Here is a 23,283-nt window from a genome sequence, read left to right on the forward strand (position 1 = left end):
TGGATAAAATTCTGTCCGTGGTCATGTGATGGTCACACAGGTGCATGGCTCGTTACAGCTACTCTATGTATATTAGAACTGTGTCTTGTCACGATCCCAGCACCTGTGTGTCCATCACATGACCATGGACAGAATTTTACTGGATAACAACAAGCACAGATCTTATGGAAATCAGGAGGAATTAAACCAGAAAGTATATTGGAAAATTATATAACTTTTAATTATACAAAAAATAACATTAATTGAACCGGACAAATCCTTCAACATCAATGCGGAAAATAAAATCTGTATAATCTGTATAAAATAAATATTTTATCATAGACAGATTTAGGCAGGTCTCTATGTTCCCTCATCAGAAGAGCAGTCTGTAGTGCAGGTGGATTGATGGTTTTACTGATCCCACTGCCATATGGACATGGGTTTAGTGCTTAGGATTTGTAAGGCCGTCTGAGGTAGAAAAAGCAGGATTATAAAATTCAACAAGAAGATCGACTGCTCTGCTCAAGTCAGCTCAGGCTCACAGACCCATTAATACTAAAACCTAGATCCTAGGCTTATATCACAAGTTGTCTACCTGAGCATTGTATGTTTTATATCACAAATAAACAACACCGGCCCAGGGACCATATGCCTGTTCTGTCTATGATATCATGGGACATAGGCGCCGGGCTATAGTGTCCCATCACGTTGCAACCACGCTGCATTGTAAGTAGACAGGTCTGGTACAATGCTTTAGCTACTATAGGATGAAATGCCCAGGCTTTGACACAATTGACCTACAATACAACGGGGCTTCATAGTCCCAGCCGAAGACAACCCCATTCACTTGCCACTAGGATGTGTTTTTTATAATTCACACATAACTCCTTAGACCTTATAAATGATACGTCCTGTGAGTACAATGATAATGAAATCGTTGATGATGCAATTAAAAGTGGACGTGTACATGTTCTGTATAGATGGAGTGTGGACCCTCAGAATAATTCTCTCCAGTGGGTGCACGAAAGCCCAGTCTAGATCCCATAATCTCCAAGCCATCTCACCTCATCTCCACCACCTCACAGCGGCTCTCTTCATATTTATTTTTCCACTCCATGGTCTCCCGTTCTTTGGCAGCAATCTAATGGATATTAAGAACACTTTAATAGGAAAGTCAGAACTTGGTAATAAAGTAACAACCAACTTAATGTATGGAAGAAGAATGGCAGTCAGAGGTGCTGTCACTTAGCCTGTCATATCTGTGTTATTAATTACTTGTATTCCCCAAGAGACAACAATTCTGGAGCATCTTTTCTTAGAACTCTACGTTATGCGGTTTCTTTGTTATTCCTCCTAGAAATGTATGAATAAATTGACAACTGGGTATTACTAGTTGGGGGGGTGTCCCTAGACAGACTAACAATGTCCAATCAGTGCTGAGACTGTGTAGGGACACGCCCCTTTGACACAAAGAATGGTAACACCCAGTCGTTAATTTATTCATACATTTCTAGGAGGAATAACAGAGGAACTGCACGATGCAGAGTTCTAAGAAAAGATGCTCCAGAATTTTTATTTAATTGGAAATACAAGTATTTATTAAAATAGACATCAGCAGGTCCTCTTTATGATCTGTGTAAATACAAATTCTACAGTAGAAATTAGAAAACTCTATCAGCACTCGAAGGATAAGTTCACATGTAGCAGATTTCTTGCAGAAATTTTGACAACTAAAAAGTCTGTCCCATACATCTGCATGTGCGTGTTATTTTTACAAATATATCCCCATTTAGATATATGGGATATATTTTTACAGAAATTCCTGCATCAAATCTGATGCATATGAACATACCCTTATAGTACTTTTTTTTTTTTTATCTTTTTGCTTGTAGGTGGCATATAGATTTAATTATTTTGGGTTTTATGTAAATATAAAATATCTCAAAGCAAGTTGTCACTAATATTACAATTATGACAGGTTCCCTTTAAATGCGTGCAGTATTGGGGTGAAAAATAATCCAGTACTGCAGGTGTGACACCTAGTGGTGGAAGGCTGCATTTACAAATCCAATGCAGCCATTTATGCAAAAACATGCTATATAAAAATGAAATATATAAAAAGGTATCTAGTTGCAGTGGAGAATAGAAGTAAAAGAGACCTGATTTAAGAAAAAAAAACAAAAAAAACAAACTAAGAAGATATTATACCATTTACCTCTTCCCTTGCAAGCTGAAGTGCTGCGTCAAAGTCAGGTTGCTGATAGTTGTGTAAGAGGCTACTTCCAGCTGTCTCCATAGCCACCGAACAGGAGTATAGTGACTTATGGGAAAGACCAATATTAGCCGAATCCAACACTTCAGACTGTAGATGGGAAGAACAGGAGGTTACAATCCATTTGCAATGCTATTGTTTTGTACACCCCATCATTTACGTGCAAGGTAATGCAGAACGCGGACAAACTCTGGTTAGGTAGCAGCACAGGGCACGGCACAAAAATCTGTCTCCTTTTATTGTTACAGGAGATTCCGGCAAACTGGTCTAAAGTAAAGGACAAACGTGTATTTGTCCAGTTAGAATCAGACAACTGTATTTCTGCAAGAGGTGATTTACCCAAAGGTCACACTGTCCCCAATGACTAGTTAATGAACAACCGGTACAGTTCCAGGACAGGACAAACAGTCATACAGTAGTTTACCTATTTCTTGGTTCCCTGCCTCCTTGCCTCTTAGTAATATGGGATATTAACGGTGAATAAACAAATCATATACCGAAAATTCACAGCAAACCCAAGATTACAACTCTAAGCATTGCCTGGCAGCGTCCGGCTGCCAAAGTATACTGGGAGTTGCAGTTTCATAACAGCTGGATAGAGACAGGTTATAGACCACTGCTTTAGGGACTATTCACATCACGTTTTCTGGTTATGTTTAGATTACTTTGGGATGGGTCCCAGACATACACACTAAACATGTCCATAGGGCTCCATTGTCAGACGGAGACTAAAAAAGTGTCCTTTTGGCCTCCATCTGGCCGGTATATGTCACTATACCGCAGAAAAAAAGGTATGGAATAGCGTAGTAGACGATTTTAGCGTATACTTTAAAGCAATGCCATCATAGCCTATGGGTGACAGACGCCACGATTTGGCATCCATCACAGCCTACGTTTAACGTATAAGTCGGGAGTTTTTTTTTTTAGGATATACACTCCTCAACATTGAAATTGCAACACCAAGGAGGGCAAGCCGTAAGGTTATGCAAATCGAAAAAGTAGCAGGTGTCGCGAAGATCTGCAAATTAACAAATTTTCAAGCAGCTATCCTATTTTTATGCCTCCAATCTGTGGCATGTGGGAGGGGCATAAAAGCTAAATTGAAAGCAAAGTTTTTTAGCCACATGAAACCTCAAAAATCGGAGCAAGTGTTGCGGGATGATTGTGCGATGCCTCCTGTTAGTCGACATACCAGTTATCGCCACTTCTCGCAAACTGAGAGGGTCAGAATCCTTGAATTGAGAGGGCTTGGTTTATCGCTCCGGCAGATCGCTACGCACCTAGGCTGAGATGTCAGCACTGTTCAACATTGCGTGTCCCAGAGGTTGGGATAACAGCAGCAAGTGGGAGTCACAGGAAGAGGTGTGGGGAGGTGAACCTCTGCACGGACGGATCGTCTGATTAGAAGAATGGCGTGTAGTGATTAATTCAGTACTGCAGGTGAAATTAGACGTCACATCCCAAGCCTAGGGAGGCAACCAGTATCGACACAAACCATTAGAAGCCGTTTGCACGACATGGGCTACGAGCTAGACGTCCAGCTACAGGTGTTCCATTGAACACACACCACCGCTCTTAAAGGCTATCATGGTGCACAGCAAGACGGCAATGGGGGCTGGAAAGGAGGTCTATCCTCTTCAGCGATGAGTTCTTCTTTTGTCTCGGACGCAATGATAGCTGGAGATTGGTCTGGAGACCATGTGGGCAAAGCCATCCAGAGGCCTTCACAAGGCAACTCACGCTGATCCTACTCCCAGGATTATACGCAGGAAAGGTAATCAGTTCATGGTTGGTGAGGGTCCAACACCCGAACCCTGCACGGATCAGCTGTTCGGATGCCTCCAGGCATCAGAAGCTATGCAGTGGTTCGTGCCGGAAGTAGAAGGCTCAGACCACAGTATAGGAGTCAGGGGCGGATTACAATGAGGGCAATATGGGCAAGTGCCCGGGGCCTGAGGCTGGAAGGGGGCCCAGTTCGCCCCGGTTCTCCCTCACCGGCTGTTAAAATTACAGCCGGTTCAGAGAACCGGAGTGAAGCGGTGGCTATACACTACACTACAAAATAAAAAAGTTACTATAGTAACGGGCTATACACTACACTACAAAATAAAAAAGTTACTATAGTAACGGGAGCCGCGGCCCGTTACTATAGTAACGGGAGCCGCGGCCCGTTACTATAGTAACGGGAGCCGCGGCCCGTTACTATAGTAACTACAGTACTTACCTTCCTGTTTCCGGTGCGCAGCGCATGATGTCACCACCATCCTGAGTCAGGACATCCGCCGCGGCTGAAGAGCAGGGTAAGTTTGATACCCCTTCTGCTTGAAGCTGTTGGCTTGGGGTCCGACTCCCAGGACCCCCGCCAATCACCTGTTTTGAAGGGGACTCAGCGCTCGGTGTTTAGGGACTGGACAATCCCTTTAAGCCTACGATGTTGCAGGCTTAGAGGGCCCATGAGACAGGATCACAGATTGTGTGATGCTGTCTGCTGGGCCCTGTATCTAAGCCAATCACATGGTAGGCTTAGATACAAGGCCCATGTGTGATCCTGTCTGCTGGGCCCTGTATCTAAGCATCTTACATAAGCACATGGTAGGCTTAGATACATGGCCCATGTGTGATCCTGTCTGATGGGCCCTGTATATAAGCCTACCACACGTGTTACTAATCGTTTTTTGTGCGTTTTCTTACAGGTTCGGTCGTTGGACTACGTCGGATTCCAGGACTACTTCGATGATGGCATTTTTATTATCAATAAAATGGTTAATGAGGGTTGTCTGGGTGGTTTTTATTACAATAAAATATTTTTTCTGTCTTTGTTTGTTTTTGAAACTTTATTACTACCGCCTTAGTAATGGACGCCGGCTGATTGACAGCGTCCATTACTAAGGCGAGGCTTAGTGTTAGCCGGTACAGAGGCTAACACTAACCCCCATTATTACCCCGGTACCCACCGCCACCAGGGGTGCTGGGAAGAGCCGGGTACGATCCAGTACCTGACCATCTGTAGAGCAAGCTGGTATTATTAGGCTGGGAAAGGCCAAAAACTGTGGCCCTTCCCGCCTGGTAATGTTAACCTGCTGCTCCTGGCTGGTTATGAAAAATGGGGGGGACCCCGCCAGATACAACAGCAGCAGCCTAGCATTACCAGGGGGGAAGGGTCACTGTTTTTGGCCTTTCACAGGCTGATATTACCAGCCTGTGGCTGACCCGATACCCGACCATCACTACAGATGGTGGGGTACTGGTTCGTACCCGGCTCTTCCCAGTACCACTGGGGGCGGTGGGTACCGGGGTAATGGGGGTTAGTGTTAGCCTCTCTGCTTGCTAACATTAAGCCTCGCCTTAGTAATGGATGTTGTCAATCAGCCAGCAGCTATTAATAAGGCGGTAAAAGTAAAGTTTAAAAAAATACAAGGACATAGAAAAAATATTTTATTGAAATAAAAAAACAAACACAACTCTCATTAACCATTTTATTGAGAATAAAAAAAACACTGTCATTGAAGTAGTCCTCGAATCCGACGTAGTCCAACAACCGAACCTGTAAAATAACACAAACACATAAAAATAATTAGTAACACATAAAAAAGCAAAACAATTCTTATACTTACCTTTTCTGGGTCCAGCGCTGGAACCGCAATGTCAGTGAGCTGGTCCCTATATCTAATCCCATCATGTGTGATACTGTCTGTTGAGCTACTGTATCTAATCCTATCATGTGTGATACTGTGCTGAGCCACTGTATCTAATCCTATCCATAGTTTGTAGGGTCGTAGTGCTATAGATATGCTGTCTCCTACACATACACACACACATACAGTGCTATTATATTCAGGAGTACAGTGTAAATACTATTATATTCAGGAGCGCAGTGTATAGTACTATTATATTCAGGAGCGTAGTGTATAGTAATATTATATTCAGGAGCACAGTGTATAGTACTATTATATTCAGGGGCGCAGTGTATAGTACTATTATATTCAGCAGTACAGTGTATAGTACTATAATATTCATTGTATGATACTATTATAGTTAGAAGCATAGAGTGTGGCATCATGAGAATTTTATCTTCGTTTACAGGTGCGGAAATGTTGGAAAAGTGAGGAGCCGAAGACATCTGAGCTGCAAACTGCAGAAATGGGCCGTGCCTGGGAGAATTCATCGTAGAGGTCTGGACCGGATGGAGAAGAAAAGAGAAAAAGAATAAAAAGAATCTGAGGCGTCACCGGTGAGTCACTCAATATAAATGTTTATTCTACCTGTGACTGATCAGTACTGTAGTCACTGTATGATCTGCAGCAAGATGACGGATAGTAGCATTCTTTTTGTTAAACAGCAACTCCCAGCATATCCATTGTTCAGGCTATACTGGGAGCTGTCGTTTTATGATGTACAAATTTATATGGCAGGGGTTTAACTGAATTTGGAAATGATCTCTGTACTGAGCTGTATTTGTGCTTGTGCTGTATTTATTATGTACTGAGCTTGATTCTGGTGCTGTGTGTATATATATATATATATATATATATATATATATATATATATATATATATATATGTACTGAGCTTGGTTCTGGTGCTGTATATATATATATATATATATACTGAGCTTGGTTCTGGAGTTATATATATGTACTGAGCTTGGTTCTGGCATTGTATATATGTACTGAGCTTGGTTCTAGTGCTGTATATATGTACTGAGCTTGGTTCTGGTGCTGTATTTATGTACTGAGCTTGGTTCTAGTGCTGTATATATGTACTGAGCTTGGTTCTGGGGCTATATATATGTGCTGAGCTTGGTTCTGGGTCTGTATATATTTACCTTCTCTTAAGGTAAAATTATATGTTAAATCTACTTTTACCTTAAGAGAAGGTAAATATATACAGTAAAAACGAAATCCAAAAACCATGGAGGAATCTCAGTTTTTTCCAATTCACCCATTATATGGTACTTTACATGGTGCCAATAAAAACTATAACTCCTCCCGCAAAAAAATAATCCTTCACAAACCACTCCATTGACGTAAAAAAAAAAAAAAGTTATAAAGCTCCTGACCACTTCAGTGTCTCAAAGTATTCTGCTTTCTTTCTTCCATATGGCTCATTCTGCTCTTACAGCTAAATTAAAACCGTGCCAGGTCTGTGGCCGCCTAAACAGAAATCTGCAGATATATACGGTACAGCGTATTCGGAGTTCGCGGGGGGGGGGGCAGACCTGAAAAAGTGCCCGGGGCCCATGGTACCCTTAATCCGCCCCTTTTGGAGTGTATAGTGTACAGTACTGCAGCAAAACCACTATACTGTGGTCGGAGCCTTCTGCTTCCAGCACCGACCACTGCATAGCTTCCGGGAGCCGGAACAGTGGATCGGTGCGGGGTCCAGGTGTCGGAAGTGTAAAAAACAGCCCCCAACCTGGACAACCCCTTTAATAACTACTTTCATGTAAAACACGTGTAAGTGTTTCTTCCTAGTTGGGCTTAAATTGGTTGAAATTGGTATAGAAAGGATATAATACCTCTTTTTTTATCTAGTTTTCTAGGATATTTCTTTCATATGAGACAACCCCTTTAATTCAAATAGACTTCACACTTCCAATTAGAGCGCCAAGGTAAAAGCAAAGACAATGCCCACTGTTATATCTCTAAGGGCACAAACAACTCATAACTATATTTTGTTAGTGAGTCTTGCTAAAGCATATATAATGCAATTCTGTAAATTCACATGCACCAGACTGCAATGCTCATGCAACTAACAAAAACAGGTCAGGCAGTGGTGCACAGGAAAATTCGATGTCCCCTCTACCAAGTATGATTTGGTTGTCTACTAGTGTCAGAAGGGGCTTTATTACTAGCAACGGACGACAAAACAATTGTTTGCTGTTCATAACGCTAAAGGGAGAATATCTCCACAATACGGCTCCGTACTGAGAACCATGTAGAAACACAAGGAGTGCCCATGGCTCCGTAGTACAGAGCTGCGGGGACTTTGTTTGCCACCGTACAGCCTCCTTCACATGGTCCTGCCATTTATAGGAAGCCCTAGGGCTCATTTACACGAGAGTATTTTAGATCCATATTCCCAACCTAATTTTTTATTCTCAGAAACACAGGAAGAGATCCCAGCAAAGAGAAAAAAAAGTCTTCCTTTTATTTAGACCCTCTGCTGGGATCTTAACCTATTTTTTGCATGTATATTATGAAATGGTAGTTTATGAGGTGAGTTTAGAACCTTCTGTCTGTTTTTCTATATTTCGGAAACGTAATATACTGTTTTTCTGTCAATTTTATTATTACAATAGGAGCACATGTGTAACCATGGCCATAGCACTTTTGTTAAGTTTACATATAGGCTCCCATTAAAGGGGTTTTCCCACGAGGGACACAGGATATGTCATAAATGTCAGATAGATGCGGGTCCCACCTCTGGTACCCGCACCTATCTCTAGAACGGGGTCTCATAAACCCCGTTCTAGCTTTTTGTGCTCACGCTGACTCCCGGCCACTTACTAATTACATGGGCGGGACATAGTCGGGAGTTACGGAAACAGTGTAACACGCTGAGCTACGCTGTTTCCCATAGTCCCATAGTAGTGAATAGCAGTTATGGAAGCAGCGTAGCATGCAAGCTACCCTGTTTCCGTAACTACTATTCAGTTCTATGGGAGCAACGGAAACAGCGTAGCTCAATGAGTCACACAGTTTCCGTAACTCCCAACCAAGTAATTAGAGAGTGGCCGGGGGGCAGCTTGAGTACAATTAGCTAGAACGGGGTTTAGGGGGCCCCGTTCTAGAGGTAGGTGCGGGTCCCAGAGTTGGGACTCGCATCCATCTGACATTTATGACACATCATGGGAAAAACCCCTTTAATTCCTGTATTATCTGTATGTAATATAAAATGAGGAAACAAAATTCCACTTATCCAAACATTAATATGTCTCTGAAAAATTCTGTAACACTGCATATAGTTGGAGAAAAAGCATTTCACCAGGATAATGAGCATAAAATATATTAGGTATTTACAGGTCCTTAAAGTGGTTCTTTGCAAATACTCTATTAGGGAATTATAAGTTAATAGGAGGTGTGGGGGGGGGGGGGGGGGGCCTATTAGAGATCCTCATTTAGTAGCCAGAGTGAACAAAGGCTACAAAAATTGTCTCTTGGTCCCGAGGACCCAGCACATGTAAGGCATGGCCAGTCTGATGATTTCAATGAGAGCTGAGTAATTCTTAATTTCTCCTGTGGTGGCGCTGCAGAGCAATTAAACACTTCCTACTGTGTCCAGCTTATCATTGGGGGACCCTTCTAACAAAAAGTGGACAACCCCATTGAAAAATTTTAAACTCCAGGAAAACAAATATCAGACAAAATGTCCCGGTTCAATTCAGAGTAACATATCTTGTCTTCCAATGGGCTGAATGAAAGTTGTTGTTTTTTTTGTCTATATGTAAATAATTCTTAATTGCTATATTATGAAAAGTTCTGCAACTTTCAAATATGCTTTGCGTTTCTATACCTCATCATTTTTAAAATCTCTGTTTGCTGTCAACAAATTGGACCATTTGTTCTATAATCAGAAGCTGAAAACCCTCACAGATCTGATGCATCTTACTTCTGAGGGTTTGCAACAAATGTTTCAATTCTAGATAATCCTCTGTGAGTTAGGGCCCTTTTACATGGGCCAATGATCAGCCTAAGGGGAGATTCACACGAACGTTGCGTTTTTGCGCGCGCAAACAACGCAGCGTTTTGCGAGCGCAAAAACCATTTGACAGCTGCGTGTGTCATGCGTGTCTGATGCGCGGCTGCGTGATTTTCGCGCAGCCGGCATCATAGAGATGAGGCTTGTCAACGCCCGTCACTGTCCAAGGTGCTGAAAGAGCTAAATCTTTCAGCACCCTCGACAGTGAATGCCGAACACAACAGCGAAAAACCTGTACAAAAAAAAGATAAAGTTCCTACTTACCGAGAACTTCCCGGCCGTTGCCTTGGTGACGCGTCCTTGGTGACGCGTCCTTGGTGACGCGCCTCTCTTGACATCGGGCCCCACCTCCCTGGATGACGCAGCAGTCCAAGTGACCGCTGCAGCCTGTGATTGGCTGCAGCCTGTGCTTGGCCTGTGATTGGCTGGAGCTGTCACTTGAACTGAAGTGTCATCCCGGGAGGTCGGACTGCAGGAAGGAGACAGGAGTAATCGGTAAGTTAGAACTTCGGGTTTTTTTTACAGGTTAATGTATTTTGGGATCGCAAGTCACTGTCCATGGTGCTGAAACAGTTTAACTCTTTCAGCACCATGGACAGTGACTATCTCCTGACGTCGCGTACCGATAATTTTTTTGCCGGGATCGGCCAAAACGAGTTTGGCCGAACCCGGTGAAGTTCGGTACGCTTGTCCGGCTTCGCTCATCGCAAAGACACTCCGTTTGGATGTTCGGAAACAGAAAAGCACGTGGTGCTTTTCGGTTTTCATTCATCCTTTTCACTGCTGTTGCGCGAATCACGCTCGTCCCACGGAAGTGCTTCCGTGTGGTGTGCGTGATTTTCACGCACCCATTGACTTCAATGGGTGCGTGATGCGTGAAATACGCAGAGTTTTTGAACCTGTCGCGTATAGTACGCAGCGAACAAACGCTGCGCAAGAATCACGCACTGTTTGAACGGCCTCATTGACTTCTATAGTGCTGTGCGTGATGCGCAGAAAATACGCGGCCTGCACGCGCGCAAATCGCGCTCGTCTGAATCCCCCCTAAGAATGAGCAAACGCTTATTCATCGGCTGATCGTATCGTCTCTGCAGCAGAAAATATTATCATTGTCGGCAGCACATCTCCCTATGTAAACAACGTGCTGCCGACATGATAGAAATGTATCGGCATGAGCGATTCTAGTAACGATCGCTCGTCCCCATACATTATTGATAATAGCTTCTTGTCAAAGGAACAAACGAGCGCTAATCAAGGAGCTGTCTCGTTCATCGGCGCTCGTTGTTACGGCCAAAATTGGCCAGCCTAAAAAGGACCCTAAGGCCTTATTTACACGGGCATGTCCAACTTGAGTCCGCAAATGATGGGCCATTTTTCATGCATATGACTGTCCGTGTTGCGTCAGTCTGGTTTCCGTGTGTTATCCGTTTTTCTCGTCCGGGTTTCTCCTCTGCAAGTACTTCCTGGTTTTACTTTTTTTTCCCTCTGAATCTGATGCGTAAAAAACGGACAGCACATGGATGTCGTCTGTGTGCTGTCCATGTTTTTCACGCACCCATAGACTTCAATGTCCGACCCACAATAACGCACCAGAATAGGACATGCAGTCAGTTTCACGCAAAAACATGGATGTGTGAATAGCCCCATTTATTTAAACGGACAGCACACAAACATGAAGTACATTACAGTCAGTGGGTTTTGTCAGGTGCCAGTTGTCTCTGTTGTTCAACAGAACGGGCTCTTCCGGCATTTTGGCTGTGCTGCTCCTCTGACGGAACAGAACAACGGAAAGCCGAGCGCAGATATGAACAGGGCCCTTCAGTGTAGGTTAAATATCTCAGTATGGAGTTCAGACTGTTTAAACAGGTTGTCACAACAAAACAACGCCTTTCTAACCCCTTAAGGCCCGGGTAAATTTTGGCCTTGGGGACAAGAACTATTTTTAGAATTTTTCCTCTTTGCATTCCGGCGATCATAACTTTATTCTTTTCTGTTCGGCGTAGCTGTTTTAGGCTTTTTGCATTTGTGTGCTTTTGTTTTTTTACTTTTATTTTCATTTAACATTCTTTTTTTTAATTAATTTACCTTTTTTGTTTTTTTAATCCCATAAACAGATTTTTAATTTAGATTTTTAATTTGTAACGATAATGTATATGTACCACATAATTATATTAGTGTCCTGGTATATAACTATATTAGCCGATGTACCCTAGGTTGTCTCCCCATACAAAGTATGGGCCTCGATCGCACCACAGGAATTCCCTGTGACACAATGGAAGTGGGGACCCCCTCACCTTTTCCCTTTGAATGCCACAATCAGAGTTTATTGCGGCATTTAAGGGGTTCACGGCAGAGATCAGAGGTTCCTATGCCGTTAGAGCGGGGCTGCAGCTGTGTATTACAGCCATTGCCATGCTTCTAATCGTGTGGTCACACATGCTGTGCCCGCGTCCTGATGTGGCAATGTCCAGCTGCTCTTGACAAGCATACTCGTCCTTAGTCCGCAATGAGTTATAAACAAAGCCAGCCGGTTTGGCTTCTCTAACCCCCGACAATCTGTAGCTTTTAAATGAATCGCTGGCCATGTATAGATGGATGGGCCGGGTCCGCCAGGGCAAGAGTGGATTTCCATTCTAGCTCATAAAGGGGGGTCCCACAGGCGATTGCCTAGACTCAATACAAATGTAGCAACCCCTCATCAGTGAACAAAAATGTCCTTATTTATTGCGAGCAAACAGTGATCTTGAAAAGTATCAGGACTTGAAAGTATATTAGAAAGTTTCACATTTTAGAAAGAATATTGGAAAGTTGCAATGATGAAGTTTATTTACATAAAATCCCTTTAACCTATAAATAAAGATATTTAACGACATTTTAGGGTTAGCAGTGAGGAGGCACGTGGCGATGTGGTTGGGCGGAGAGAGAAGAGCGGGAGATCAGTGGACACACACTAGCAGATGGATGCAGAGTCTGCACACGCACCCCAGATACCTCTGTACCCTGGGAGGACTGGGAAATACGCCTGGCTAACGTCAAAGCCTCAATTCGCATGGCTGCAAACTCTAATTCCTCCTACTCCAGGAAAAGGACAAGCCGGAGAGAAAAGCATTTAATAATCAGTAACCAAATGTGAAAAACTACGTGAGACACATGAGGGGTAAGAGATTAAACAGAATAGGGCGGCAGACAAGAAGACAAAGGATAATGCAAAACAATACAAACTTTATAAAGACAAGATGTGAAAAGCAAAGTTTTGCATCTGAACTACATATCCCATGATGCTCTGTTGGCCACTGCCGCGCTGAGCATCATGGGAAATATAGGGCAACCACATCTGGAAACAGTATAATGGGTTAAGAGATTAGCAAACAAACCTGTAGTTTCTGTGCAAAGGCTTGTGGGTTCTTCTCTGCTAAATCTGGTTCCAGGTAACTAAGTTGTTCGCAGAGTGCAGTATGGTGTGAAATCCGTGATAACAGGGTCTCGGATGCCACATAGTCGTCCTCAGGGGAGCCCTGCCATCAAGTGATACAAAATGTAAGAACATTAGTTTACAGTGCAGGGGTGTAGCTATAAGGGGTGCAGCGGTAGCAGATGCACCCGAGCCCTGGTGCCTGAGGGGGCATAAAAGGGCCCTCCGCCATATAGGAAAAATACAGTATTACAACCTTGTTACAGATATGGCATTGGACCCCAGGAGGTTCAAGTTACATTATAAGAGTCCATACCAAGCACAGACTCTATGCAACGGCACATGATCTCTACAGGTCCATATTACCGAGTGGTAGGCACTCCGTGTATAACCGTATGGTGCCTCCATGAACCACTGTATCCTTCCATTGAAGGAATGCTTCTAGGAGATAATACACTGTAATTCATACCGAATCCATGAGAAACTATTAAATTATAGGCACATTGAGGTACCCTATGGCTAATGTTATTCTCTTCACCAGTCACACCAAAATTTGTAAGTAAAAGTTATAAATGCTATTTATACATTACTTTCTGATTCCATTGGTGCCAATGGTTATTGTAAGTATTTTCTTTACAAAAACTTACATTTAACCGCAGCTTTACCACAGCCACGTTGTCCGACCCAATCCAATAATCGGACTGCTGTGAAACACTGTGTATCCAAAGCCACGGTCTAGCCTAGGCCTGTTGGACTGAATGCTGCAGGGAACTATAAGGGTATGTACACACACAAACTCAAAAACGTCTGAAAATACGGAGCTGATTTCAAGGGAAAACAGCTCCTGATTTTCAGACAGTTTTTAAGCCACTCGCGATTTTCACCGCGTTTTTCACTGACGTTTTTTGAGCTGTTTTTCTATAGAGTCTATGAAAAACGGCTTCAAAAATGGCTGAAGAAGTGACATGCACTTCCTTTTCGCGCGGACGTTTTTTTACGTGGCCGTTTTTCAAAAAAACGGCCTGTCAGAACAGAACGCCGTTTTTCCCATTGAAAATCAATGGCCAGATGTTTGGAGGCATTCTGCTTCCGATTTTTCAGCCGTTTTTTGGGAAGTTTACGGCCCGAAAAACATCTGAAAACACTCTGTGTAAACATACCCTAATAGTTCTTGAAAGGGTTGTCCAGGGTTAGAAAAAAGGATCTGCATTCTTTTTTTTTTTTTGCAGAAACAGCGCCACTCCTGCCTTTAGGCTGTAATTAGTATTGCCTGTTCAGCCCCATTAAAGGAAATGTAAATGTTTGCTATAAATTACTGTTTAACTTGATGTGTCCAATAATGGCATTATAGTCATGAACCGGCCATAGGCTATCTCTCTGAGTCACACAATAACCGTCTATAATTCCAGTGATGAATGAGTTAGCTATGAGTTACTGATATAATTCATATCTGTTCTTCTCATGAGGCAATATGGTTTTCTTTTAGTTGCTTATAAATTGAATACAAAGCCAAAAAACAATTACTGAACGCACTCTTTAACCTTACTGTGTGAAGTTAGTAACCACAAGCCCTAGAGAATAATTATCAAGTACATCAAAGGCTAGAGAAGAGTTCATGAAATGCGCTGGACATTCTGCTCCTTGCAAAGCATAATTGATACATCTCGGGTAAGAAGAAATAGAAAGCAAAATGTCATTATTTCACCAACTGAATCAAGCAAAAAGTAAAAACCCTCCATACTATATACTAGAGTGTACATAGAAGTAAAGAGGTGCCATATTATAACTCAAGATATGGCCCCCTCCTGTTGCTGGTTCACACCACCACACCCTCAACACCACCCTGGTACATAGGGCAAAAAACATGTTTGCCTTTCACTTTCTATAAACTGTAGGGTAGACGGTTGGGGTAATCTCCACCCTATCCAACACGGTGTTGAGGTGGATAGTGGGTGCTTATTTGAAAGGGAAATTGTGCAAAACTGAGTTGATCTCACTCTTTCCATACACCACCATTTCCATAGAGAATATCTTAACGGTATGCGTTTACGTTCCCTGACTACATTTTTCTAGTACGGTATTATACATTGTATTCTTACCAGCTCCATTTTGCCACTCCCAAGCACTTCTGGTTCGTCTTCTCTCTGCCGTGAATTATCCATAGGTTGGCGTAAATTGTCTTGCATAATGGGTGGAGGTCTTGAGATGGGCAGCTGAACTGAGCAAAAGTTAGGATCCATTTCATCGAAGTTGGAGCTAACAAGAAACCATAGACGATATGTGATTAAACACTACAACTGTCTGACTGTTTCCACTCTTAGCTTAACCCATCCTCCATAGCAGAATATTTGGTCATTCATTTGCAAGACAAATGTGAGCATTCAAGAACCTGCTATTCCGCTCGCAGCATTCTTGCACTACTTACTCTATTCCTGGAGAGCAAGAGTCAGAAAACTTGGCTGATGTTTTTCCTTGGCTATCCTGGGATGCCTCAAACATCAGGTACATGGACTGCGTATGAGACATGTCACGGATCTAGAGAGATATAACAATGGCAAGGTGAGACTGAGCCAAGCTTCATAAAATGCAGACTGCTATCCACACCCAGTACATAATCCTTCTTACATCAATCAGGTTGACTGTTGTATTTTAATTATATACAAGTCAACATACTGCAAGGTCAACACTATATAAGAACTTCAAAAGAGTTATGCATAAGGGATATTATTTATTAAGCAAGCTGACAGGTTTATAGTGTAGACGAGCGGGTTAGCTACTTCCTGTTTTTTGTCTAGTCAGTTCAAGCTTGATTCTCATACTACGGTCTGGGAGTCTACAAAGGTTAGATATTTATTAGCAGCTCATTTTTAAAGGTTTTTTCTCTATATAGACCTTTAAATACTAACATAGTACTGGTGGCTTCGCTCACACACATATAGGGGTTTTTCTAACTATTGATGGAGGTCACCAGTATTGAGAAAGAGGGGGTTTGTTTTTTGTTTTTAGGCCACGCCAACATTTGCATAACACCAGATAATTTTAATATTTCGGATGGGCTATGAACCTTTAGAACCCGATGCTGGTGGACAATATCGGATCCAACCAATGTGACTTTTATGATGTGTATCATTAACATGGTCAAATACACCGTTCAGCTATAACATTATAACCACCTGCCTAATAATGTGTAAGTCCCCATCGTGCCACCAAAAACACTTTGATTCAGCAAGGCTTCGACTCTGTAGGTGTCAAAACGTTAGCAGCAGATCCTTCAAGTCCTGTAAGCTGTGAGGTGGGGTCTCAATGGATTGGATTTTTTTTTCCTGCACATCCCCACAGGTGCTCGAATGAATTGAGATCTGGGAAACTTGGAGGTTAAGTCAACTCCTTATGTCATATTCCTCAAATTATTCCTAAACAATTTTTGCAGTGCCTCAAGGCGCATTATCCTGCTGAAAGAGGCCATTGACATTAGGGAATACTGTTGCCATGAAGGGGTGTACTTGGTGTGCACGAATGTTTAGGCTGGTGGTAAGTGTCAAAGTAGTATCCACATAAATGCCAGGACCCATGGTTTCCCAGCATAACATTTCCCAGTGCATCACACTGCCTCTGCCTGCTTGCCTGCTTCCCATACTGCATCCTGGTGCCATCTCTTCCCTAGGTTAGCGACGCACACGCACCCGGTCATCCACATAAAGTAAAAGAAAATGTGATTAATCAGACCAGGTCACCTCCTTCCAACATTACATGATCCGGTTCTGATGCTCACGTGCCCATTGTAGGCACTTTTGATGGTAGACATGGGTCAGAATGGGCACTTTGACCGGTCTGTGGCTACGTAGCCCCAAATGTATAAAGCTGAGATGCACTGTGTGTTCTGTTACCTTTGTGTCATAGCCAGCAGTAACGTCTACAACAATTTGTGCTGCAGTAGATATTCTATGGGATCAGACAAGATGAGCTAGCCTTCATTCCCCATGCATATCAATGTGCCTTTCCGCTCCCATGACCCTGTCAATGGTTCACCGGTTGTCCTTTGTGGATAAATGGTAGGTACTATCCACTACCCAATTATTTCAACCAGTCGTCTAGCCATCAAAATTTAAAATTTGCCAGTCGTTGCTCAGATCCTTACACTTGCCCATTTTTCCGGCTTCCAGTACATCAACTTTATGAACTGACTGTTCACCTGCTGCCTAATATATTCCACCCTTTGACAGGCACCATTGTATTGAGATAATTAAATAATGTAGGCGTGGTTTAGTCCGCATGCGGCCACCCGCCACAACATTTGATCGTACGCTTTTTCATTAGTCATTGGAAAACCCATTCATTACTAGCCTATTGGAGCTATTATTTCTAATTTCCTTACCTCGGATGAGCCAATTGACTTACCGATATGTTTTTGGATTCTGAGATCAGACAAAAACTCAAATATATAACAATGCTTTAAACTATACTGTACTACCTGAATAGGTCTTACCGGAGAGCATTTTCCAGTCTTTTCCATGTATTCTATGCTGTATGAGCTTCCATAGTCTATATCTGAAAAAGATGTGAAATGAAGAATATTTCAACTGTAATCTATAAAATGTCCTTTCCATGTACTATGCAAACAGAGAACCTACCCACTCATTCAAAAGGTTCTTGACCTACATGTATCATATATTCTCCATCTAAGTTTCTCAATTTGAGGCATGTCTACATATGGACTGATTCTGCTTTTTTAAAGTGGTATTTATTATCTGTCCAGGTAGAATGAATACATTCATAAAATAATGTGGCAAAAGACACATCAGAAGTTTTGAGTCTGAGTCCTAAAAACCCAGACCGATCCCTAGAATGAAGGGGTACAAATACTCTAGTAAGTGATGTGCTTCCCTCAGTCTTTGTTTTCTCTCCTTATAGTGTCATGGATGGGCTCTACATGTGCTTTCTACAGTCCATACACAGCCGATAAATGTCGATGGGGCCGAACGGGCACTGCATTCAGAAGAGTAATTGTACCCATTGTAGAGATTGTTAGGGGTTTTAGACCCAAATCCCTACCGGTCAAAACTTCTCTATGACGAGTCAGAATGTTTCTGAAATGACAGTGACTGTCTTTTTTAGATAGACTGCAGTGCATAAGAACAAGTCTAAAACAAGGTCACTAGGACCGTCAGTGCATGAAGAGCCAATTTCCATTACAGCATGGATGAAAGATGAAAGAATTATAAAACAACCATTTTGTTGTCTTCAGAATCAGAAATTAAAGGGGTTGTACAAGATTAGAAAAACACATGGCTGCTTTCTTCTAGAAATTGTGCCACATCTGTTCATGGGTTGTGTCTGGTCTTGAAGTTAAGCTCCATTGAGTTGAGCTACAATATCCCATACAACTATGGACCGATGTGGTACTGTTTGGGGAAAAAAGCAGCCTGTACAAACCCTTTTAATGTATCATAACTCAAACATTACTTCTAGCACGGACAACAAAGACGTGACATAAGACGGGATTTTGGGGGAAATATTTAGTCATATCTCTCACGGTTGGTGAGACATCTGCCGTCATCAAATCCATGTGCAATTGATGCTGTTTGGATCCAACTCCAATAAGGGGAGCGAAGGGTCAAATCAAAGCAATACTTACTGGCATTATGGAAAATAGCTGTAAGTGATTAAATGCTTCTAATTTTAAAGAGGGTTTAATAACTTCCTCTGAAAGGGGTTGTCCCAACATCCTACGAAAAATCACTCTATTACAGGAACACCGGCAGAATGGGCGATCCAGTACTATGGGCTACGTGGTCGCCGCGCGCCTTTTTGGAACGAAGTGTCCTGTGTGCCGATGGCAAAAAGCAAAGCTGTAAGGCAAGGCAAGCGCTTGTAAACCGCGCAGGCTTGCCCCATGCAGTGAGAACAGCGAGACCGCACACGCACTATCTCACTGCATAGAGAGAGAAATAGAGCCGCTATACTGACAAAGCAGTGAAGATATGCGCATTGCTGCGCATTGATGGCCTGCAGTAGAAGAACTACTGTAGGACATAACAGGGGACAACTCAGTATTAACAAACTAAAGGGATGGGGTATTTTATAGTGCAATATTTTTTAACAGGTTAATGTTTGTTAATTATTTGTATTTGCAAAAATGAATTTAACAGTGATTGAATGGGCCATAAGAATATGAAGGACTGTGATACATATTCATTTCCTTAAAGGGGTATGTTGGGAATATCCTTTAATAAAATTAATCTGTATCACAGCCATTCATATTATAACAGGTATATTTGAGGAGAGCATAATAAATAAAACTTGCAGAATATAAGTAATGCACGTATTACAAAGAGATAATCACTTACACGCTCCTGTCATCTTCACCCCCAAAACATCTCCAGAATCCACCCTTTTTTTTACTGTGAATACAGCCAAAATTGTTATTGTCGCTCTGATTCATTCTCGTTTTGACTACTGTAACTCATTACTATTTAGTCTTCCCCCTGACTAAACTCTCCCCTCCCTAATCTATTCTTAATGCAGCAGCCAGGCTAATATTTCTACACCAATGCCTCTACCCTGTGCCAGTTACTGCACTGCACTACTACACCAATGCCTCTACCTACTGCCAGTCACTGCACTGCACTAGTACACCAATGCCTCTACCCACTGCCAGTCACTGCACTGCACTACTACACCAATGCCTCTACCCACTGCCAGTCACTGCACTGCACTACTACACCAATGCCTCTACCCACTACCAGCCACTGCACTGCACTACTACACCAATGCCTCTACCCACTGCCAGTCACTGCACTACTAAACCAATGCCTCTACCCACTGCCAGTCACTGCACTGCACTATTACACCAATGCTTCTACCCACTGCCAGTCACTGCACTACTACACCAATGCTTCTACCCACTGCCAGTCCCTGCACTGCACTACTACACCAATGGCTCTACCCACTGCCAGTCACTGAACTGCACTACTACACCAATGCCTCTACCCACTGCCAGACACTGCACTACTAAACAATGCCTCTACCCACTGCCAGTCACTGCACTGCACTACTACACCAATGCTTCTACCCACTGCCAGTCACTACACTGCACTACTACACCAATGCTTCTACCCACTGCCAGTCACTGCACTGCACTACTACACCAATGACTCTACCCACTGCCAGTCACTGCACTGCACTACTACACCAATGCCTCTACCTACTGCCAGTCACTGCACTGCACTACTACACCAATGCCTCTACCCACTGCCAGTCACTGCACTGCACTACTACACCAATGCTTCTACCCACTGCCAGTCACTGCACTGCACTACTACACCAATGCCTCTACCCACTGCCAGTCACTGCACTGCACTACTACACCAATGCCTTTACCCACTGCCAGTCACTGCACTACTAAACCAATGCCTCTACCCACTGCCAGTCACTGCACTGCACTACTACACCAAGGCCTCTACCCACTGCCAGTCACTGCACTGCACTACTACACCAATGCCTCTACCCACTACCAGCCACGGCACTGCACTACTACACCAATGCCTCTACCCACTGCCAGTCACTGCACTACTAAACCAATGCCTCTACCCACTGCCAGTCACTGCACTGCACTACTACACCAATGCTTCTACCCACTGCCAGTCACTGAACTGCGCTACTACACCAATGCCTCTACCCACTGCCAGTCATTGCACTACTCACTGCATAGAGAGAGAAATAGAGCCGCTATACTGACAAAGCAGTGAAGATATGCGCATTGCTGCGCATTGATGGCCTGCAGTAGAAGAACTACTGTAGGACATAACAGGGTACAACTCAGTATTAACAAACTAAAGGGATGGGGTATTTTATAGTGCAATATTTTTTAACAGGTTAATGTTTGTTAATTATTTGTATTTGCAAAAATGAATTTAACAGTGATTGAATGGGCCATAAGAATATGAAGGACTGTGATACAGATTCATTTCCTTAAAGGGGTATGTTGGGAATATCCTTTAATAAAATTAATCTGTATCACAGCCATTCATATTATAACAGGTATATTTGAGGAGAGCATAATAAATAAAACTTGCAGAATATAAGTAATGCACGTATTACAAAGAGATAATCACTTACACGCTCCTGTCATCTTCACCCCCAAAACATCTCCAGAATCCACCCTTTTTTTTACTGTGAATACAGCCAAAATTGTTATTGTCGCTCTGATTCATTCTCGTTTTGACTACTGTAACTCATTACTATTTAGTCTTCCCCCTGACTAAACTCTCCCCTCCCTAATCTATTCTTAATGCAGCAGCCAGGCTAATATTTCTACACCAATGCCTCTACCCTGTGCCAGTTACTGCACTGCACTACTACACCAATGCCTCTACCTACTGCCAGTCACTGCACTGCACTAGTACACCAATGCCTCTACCCACTGCCAGTCACTGCACTGCACTACTACACCAATGCCTCTACCCACTGCCAGTCACTGCACTGCACTACTACACCAATGCCTCTACCCACTACCAGCCACTGCACTGCACTACTACACCAATGCCTCTACCCACTGCCAGTCACTGCACTACTAAACCAATGCCTCTACCCACTGCCAGTCACTGCACTGCACTATTACACCAATGCTTCTACCCACTGCCAGTCACTGCACTACTACACCAATGCTTCTACCCACTGCCAGTCCCTGCACTGCACTACTACACCAATGGCTCTACCCACTGCCAGTCACTGAACTGCGCTACTACACCAATGCCTCTACCCACTGCCAGTCACTGCACTACTAAACAATGCCTCTACCCACTGCCAGTCACTGCACTGCACTACTACACCAATGCTTCTACCCACTGCCAGTCACTACACTGCACTACTACACCAATGCTTCTACCCACTGCCAGTCACTGCACTGCACTACTACACCAATGACTCTACCCACTGCCAGTCACTGCACTGCACTACTACACCAATGCCTCTACCTACTGCCAGTCACTGCACTGCACTACTACACCAATGCCTCTACCCACTGCCAGTCACTGCACTACTACACCAATGCTTCTACCCACTGCCAGTCACTGCACTGCACTACTACACCAATGCCTCTACCCACTGCCAGTCACTGCACTGCACTACTACACCAATGCCTCTACCCACTGCCAGTCACTGCACTACTAAACCAATGCCTCTACCCACTGCCAGTCACTGCACTGCACTACTACACCAAGGCCTCTACCCACTGCCAGTCACTGCACTGCACTACTACACCAATGCCTCTACCCACTACCAGCCACGGCACTGCACTACTACACCAATGCCTCTACCCACTGCCAGTCACTGCACTACTAAACCAATGCCTCTACCCACTGCCAGTCACTGCACTGCACTACTACACCAATGCTTCTACCCACTGCCAGTCACTGAACTGCGCTACTACACCAATGCCTCTACCCACTGCCAGTCATTGCACTACTCACTGCATAGAGAGAGAAATAGAGCCGCTATACTGACAAAGCAGTGAAGATATGCGCATTGCTGCGCATTGATGGCCTGCAGTAGAAGAACTACTGTAGGACATAACAGGGGACAACTCAGTATTAACAAACTAAAGGGATGGGGTATTTTATAGTGCAATATTTTTTAACAGGTTAATGTTTGTTAATTATTTGTATTTGCAAAAATGAATTTAACAGTGATTGAATGGGCCATAAGAATATGAAGGACTGTGATACAGATTCATTTCCTTAAAGGGGTATGTTGGGAATATCCTTTAATAAAATTAATCTGTATCACAGCCATTCATATTATAACAGGTATATTTGAGGAGAGCATAATAAATAAAACTTGCAGAATATAAGTAATGCACGTATTACAAAGAGATAATCACTTACACGCTCCTGTCATCTTCACCCCCAAAACATCTCCAG

General features: G+C 43.1%; 1 protein-coding gene across 2 annotated transcripts in view; it reads right to left on the reverse strand.

Annotated features, from left to right (window-relative positions):
* Positions 1-23,283, reverse strand: part of TACC2 (transforming acidic coiled-coil containing protein 2) — a 131,501-nt gene that overhangs the window by 12,537 nt on the left and 95,681 nt on the right. For both annotated transcript variants that reach the window (XM_075841107.1, XM_075841105.1), the window contains 6 exons: positions 17,850-17,911; positions 15,789-15,898; positions 15,463-15,619; positions 13,326-13,466; positions 2,195-2,341; positions 1,044-1,120 (listed from right to left, as the gene is read on the reverse strand). In XM_075841107.1, coding sequence (XP_075697222.1) covers positions 1,044-1,120; positions 2,195-2,341; positions 13,326-13,466; positions 15,463-15,619; positions 15,789-15,898; positions 17,850-17,911 — 694 coding nt within the window. The remainder of the gene's footprint in view (positions 1-1,043; positions 1,121-2,194; positions 2,342-13,325; positions 13,467-15,462; positions 15,620-15,788; positions 15,899-17,849; positions 17,912-23,283) is intronic.

The sequence above is a fragment of the Rhinoderma darwinii genome, chromosome 11 (genome assembly GCF_050947455.1).
Source record: "Rhinoderma darwinii isolate aRhiDar2 chromosome 11, aRhiDar2.hap1, whole genome shotgun sequence".
NCBI classification, from domain to species: domain Eukaryota; kingdom Metazoa; phylum Chordata; class Amphibia; order Anura; family Rhinodermatidae; genus Rhinoderma; species Rhinoderma darwinii.